A 5,123-nucleotide genomic window follows, 5' to 3' on the forward strand; every position below is an offset into this window, starting at 1 on the left:
AGGTCCTCCACGTATGTCCTAATGATGAACCACAGTGGAGGGTTCGAAACATTGGCCCCAAAAATCCTTTGTGATCAATCCGAAAAAAAAAATCCTCTAAACAACTTAATATAACTGAATTAGATTACGTCAAATTAGTAATCGCTCACGCTTAAGTGAACTCAAGCCCTCTAACTCGAATTAACTGAGTTAATAGTGACAAGAGCCATGTCACTCGATTTAACTACCTCCAAGATTTATGTTGATGTGGAAATTCTAATTTTCTCAATTTAATCAAAGGCAAAATCAAATTGACAATTTTTTGTTGTATTTATCAACACATTTTAATTGATAGTTATGCTAGTAGTGTGTTAAGAGATAACATTTTTTTGTATTACTATGTTGTTCATGTAGTTGTAGTCCACTTTTAGTAAAATATTCTTTTCTATTATTATTTTTAAATTAATTCATCATATTTATATTGAGGAGATATAATTTTCATGAATATATATAAGTCCATCATTAATCTATGATCCATCTCCATAAGTATTAGTCACAATTTACTCATTTTTTTATGATTTTGAATAAACTATTTGGCACTAGTTGTAGCACTAGATTGAAACTAGCTAAATAAATCACCTAGCATCAATATTCAACATTAAGACTTGCATGGAGTAACCAAGGCTTCCGAAAAACTCAGCCATCCCAAGACTCCTCTAAATCTTAGTATTTAATTATCCTTCCATATAATCAAATCAACTTAAATTACTACTCCATTTACAAAACCTTAACAAAAATATTATTCTAAATAAACTAATCACTAAAATTCTCTTTGCTATTTTATTTAAACATCCAAAACCTTTAACAATCCAATTATCTATATAAAATAATATAATAAAAAATTAATATATTATACTTATTTAATATATTCTAACTTTTTATAATTATTAATTTTTTAAATAACTCATCTCCTCACACATACAAAACCTTTAACAATCCAATTATCTATATAAAATAATATAATAAAAAATTAATATATTATACTTATTTAATATATTATAACTTTTTATAATTATTAAATTTTTAATTAACCCATCTCCTCACATTATCTAGAAACACTTCATTACTTTATTTATAAATACACTTTATTACTCTATATATAATATATTTTTTAATAAAATACTTTAAGTGATTATATTTACTCCCTAAATTTAATAATTATTACACATAACATGTTAAACCCATAATAAATATAATATTCCTTATAATTCCCTCTTGTAATCATACTTAATAAGTTTATAACTAAACAACACCCATGAAACCTGACAAAACATACTTGCCTTGCCAATCATAACTCATCCTTTCCCCTCCCTGATAGTTGCATATGAAATGAAAATAACTTAGAAGTCAGATCATTGCAGAAATAGAACAGTCAAACATCCAGCGATCCAGGTTTACCCACGGACAGGCTTCCTCGTTATGTTAGAACTGCTGTTATTTAATGTACACATGAAATATTTGGTTACCTGTATTATTATTATATAGTTTTTGTTTAAATTATTCTTTAAAGTAGCGTTATTTTCACAAGAATCAAGCCCGTATTCAAGGAAATGCACGAGAGGTGACCTATTTTCTTGCAGGTTACTATTTCCATTACATGCTTTCTGTTACAAGTAATGGCCAGGCAGCATTCACCACGGAATTTCTATGTCCTGTTCTACACCGATTTCTGGTGCACTGGACAATATCTATAAGAAAATTGCCATTCACATCTTTCTCTCTTTAATTCTTATTCAAACATAGATCATAATTTTTCGCCATTGCAGACCAGAAAGCTCTTAGTATGACAAGTTGCCATATTTTCTGAAGCGAAGGGATGGAAGAATATGATAAATATATATATGGTTGGACTCGATATATATGTGAGGAGGACTGATGAACGCAATTGCAGCAGCGGTTGGGTGGTTGTGTCGTGGAAAAGAAGTATAATTTCAGAGCTATTAGGGCTCTGTTATTGATCAAGTCCTTGCATGGCTGTGAATGCTATCGATGAGATTTTTAGCAGAGGCTATGGTTCCACATATACTCAAAACAAGTCCGACGAATATGAAGGCAATGTTCATCAACATCATTGGTAAAGTCATAGTTTTGCGAGTGATTTTGATGTAGAAGATGCAGGGAAGAATGATGGACATGGTGATACTCAGAAATGATCCTGTGAGAGCCAACACGTAGCCAAAATAAGGCAAAGCAAGGGCCATTGCCAGAATGCTGAATAAGAGGAAGGATACTATGAATATCCTTGTGACCATTCTCCCTCTGGGCTTGGGTTTCCATGCAGAGGCCACCAAGTTCTCCAGCTCTCTTGCCACAGGTGAAAGCTGCAGAGCATATTTGCTCATTGGAGTGATTACAGTTGCCCACAGAGCAAACTTTGTTACCAACAAATGTCTGGGCATGTTCAGAGTTATCTGAGCACTGACTGAGCTTCCAAACATTGTCCCACCCAGGCAAGCAAACCCACTGTATATCGCTGTGACGATTACAAAGCTCAGAATAATTACCTGAAATCCAGAACCACAACATCAATATAAATATAAATACCAAGTATGGTTATATCTTAATGAATGTAGGTTGAAGAAGCTGAATTTATTTTAGGAATATTTTAAAATTTGATCTTCAGGTGGGATGTCTGAACATTCTCCAATAAACACAAGAATGCCTAAAATGAACCATAAAAAAATCTGTAATTTTGTTAAAATAATCGGGACACAATCCAAAATTAATCTTTAAATTAATTTACTGGGGATGAAATAAAGACTCAGTTAGGACTCACCCTGCCGAACTGAGATGGTTCCTTCATTGATCTGTATATTGTTGGAAAGACAACGTGGCCAGCATAACAGAAGGCATAAAGGCCAGTGGAAACTGGTATTCTATGCGTGTTGATCAGAGGGATATTCCTGGAGAATCCCACTCCACCAAAAAGACCGGCCCAAGTAAGTGTGAACATCAGCAGAAGAGAAGTGGTAACTCCACCCCACGACAGGAAGGAAATGGAGCTCAAGTCTCGAACCCATAGGGTCGGTAGAACGATGATAACCGCTATTATGGTAAGCAACCGAGGCGTTGTAAGGTGTAACCATGTTGATAAATTCAGCTGTGTGTCAACGAAGATTGCAGCAATATTGTCCCCCAGAGATATGGTGTACCCAATTGCTATGAATATGATCTCAACGTATAGGAATGTGGAAACAATAATTCGTCCCTTCACTCCAAAAGCCTGGTTCCCAATGTCTTGATAATTTAACACCTTGGGATCGCAATCCAGGCACCGAGCTAGAGCAAATGCAGTGTAGCAGCATATTAGTGATAGTGTTAACAATACCCCAAGGCTCATCCATCCCCCTTCTTCTAAAGCATATGGTGTTGAGAGCAGTCCAAGCCCTGATCATCAAACCAACATGATAGGTTAACTTAAATTTTCATATATATAATTATTATAGAATGCAAATTTCAAAACTAGTTTATGCAAACAATTTTTTATTTATCACATTCTAGAATATTTTCAAAATCTATAATAAAATGAAGTTCAATCAAATTTTAAAATATTCTCAAAATCCATAAAAATAAAAATAAAAATAAAAATTCATTTCCATTCATCGTAGATTGCCATCATTTGATATTCAAATCATAAGAAAGCTCAACAGCAATGTCAAAATGATTGACTCTACAGCTAGGCCTTCTAAGGATGGTTATCCTGATGTCAATTGCAGATTCAGATTCCAGGATATTTCCTGAATCTGCAATGGACATAAGTTTAACATCCTACAACTACAACGGGTTATACAAAACCCTAAGCTTAAATTGAATAAATAGAAAAGAAACCAGCAATACCTAGCATGATACCGAGTAAGTTGATGGTTTAACATCCTACAACTACAATGGGTTATACAAAACCCTAAGCTTAAATTGAATAAATATAAAAGAAGCCAGCAATACCTAGCATGATACCGAGTAAGTTGATGGTTGTATGGAGGAAGGAGCTGGTGCCCACTGGTTTCTGCAGATCCTTGGAATCATCGGCCAATCTTATTTGGATTGAAATGTGATTATCGAATACTTCTTCTGATCCACGTTTTGCAGACAAAACAAACTGATGATTATCAATATGATCGGAAACTTTAATAGCAGATGGAGATGGAGGCTCTCTATTTGTTCGAGCTTTGAAAATTGAAATTGGCCAAGCATCGTTAAGGGATTTGCAGGCTCTGCTTAGATGAACCATATTGTTCTTGAACAACTTCTTGGCCATGCTCATTTTTTGCATCAGGAAGGCCTGCTCTAAATGATTGCCAAGTTATGAAATTGATCAGAGAAGGCCTAATAATGCTTCTCTGAACTCTATGGCTCTATAACCCTACTATTCCTATTGGTGTTTTGCATACATATAAGGCCACCCATAACCACTTTGATGATTCAATCAATGATTGGAAGCAAAGGACAGTGGAGTTACAAAGTGTGTATTGCTTGGCGGACGTTATGTCGTGTGGTTGGGAAATTAGGACAGAGCAGGATGAGCACTTTGCTTTTTCCATGGACGAAAAGGAGACCACGGAAACCTCGTGTCAGAAGAGTTGGGAAGCATTGTTTTAATGCAAAATTCTCGCAAAGCAGTTAAGCAAGCTAAGTTTAGGCGCAGGTTTGAACAGCACAGGCGTGTGTGAGCGTTTTTAGTTTATTAATTCAATCAGTTCCATAAGCCACGTCTTCGTTCCGTTGCATTCCTCTACGCCACTGTCAACCTCTCTGTTTTACTTACAGATATTGATATCTTCTCTGCCTTTCTCTCAACAACAGAAAATGCCCATTTCCAATTTCCTTCACTTGGATTGGGATTGGAATTCTGTAGTTTTTACAATGACTATTAATAATCATCATCATGAGAAATATGATGCAGGGAGTACTAGAGTACAAAATATGGTGCTGCAGGGAGCGCAAAATGAGGGGAAAAGCATTACGCATGCCACAGAATTAGTTAATTGAAGCAGCAAAAGATAAAGCTTGAGGCGGTTACAGTTTAAATAGCAATCGAGCGCATGAACGCCACGCCGTGTCCATTTCAAATCCTTATCGTTGGGAAA

At 35.2% G+C, this 5,123-nt stretch overlaps 1 protein-coding gene across 2 annotated transcripts; it reads right to left on the reverse strand.

Moving 5' to 3' along the window:
* Positions 1 to 1,580: 1,580 nt before the first annotated feature.
* Positions 1,581 to 4,420, reverse strand: LOC149185582 (amino acid transporter AVT1H-like). Of its 2 annotated transcripts, none has more exons than XM_089412438.1 (3): positions 3,982 to 4,420; positions 2,816 to 3,426; positions 1,581 to 2,543 (listed from the first exon to the last, which is right to left on the reverse strand). In XM_089412438.1, exons 1-3 carry the CDS (start codon positions 4,307 to 4,309, stop codon positions 1,998 to 2,000), a joined length of 1,485 nt encoding a protein of 494 aa, XP_089268564.1. In that variant the 5' UTR covers positions 4,310 to 4,420; the 3' UTR covers positions 1,581 to 1,997. The 2 variants fall into 2 exon arrangements, with proteins under 2 accessions (XP_089268564.1, XP_089268565.1); XM_089412439.1 differs by lacking the exon at positions 3,982 to 4,420 and adding an exon at positions 3,877 to 3,898.
* Between the last annotated feature and the right edge of the window lie 703 nt (positions 4,421 to 5,123).

Source organism: Pinus tabuliformis, chromosome 3_1 (genome assembly GCF_031772625.1).
Source record: "Pinus tabuliformis cultivar Carrire ecotype Pingquan chromosome 3_1, CPIR1, whole genome shotgun sequence".
Lineage (NCBI taxonomy): Eukaryota > Viridiplantae > Streptophyta > Pinopsida > Pinales > Pinaceae > Pinus > Pinus tabuliformis.

What these genes read in the sequence shown, in the direction of transcription:
- LOC149185582 (XM_089412438.1), bottom strand. Translation starts at nt 4,309, where the DNA reads ATGCAAAAAATGAGCATGGCCAAGAAGTTGTTCAAGAACAATATGGTT. An exon ending in CTTACTCGGTATCATGCTAG is followed by an intron (nt 3,427 to 3,981) that starts GTATTGCTGGCT and finishes TTTGATGATCAG; the next exon opens with GGCTTGGACTGCTCTCAACA. An exon ending in AACCATCTCAGTTCGGCAGG is followed by an intron (nt 2,544 to 2,815) that starts GTGAGTCCTAAC and finishes TCTGGATTTCAG; the next exon opens with GTAATTATTCTGAGCTTTGT.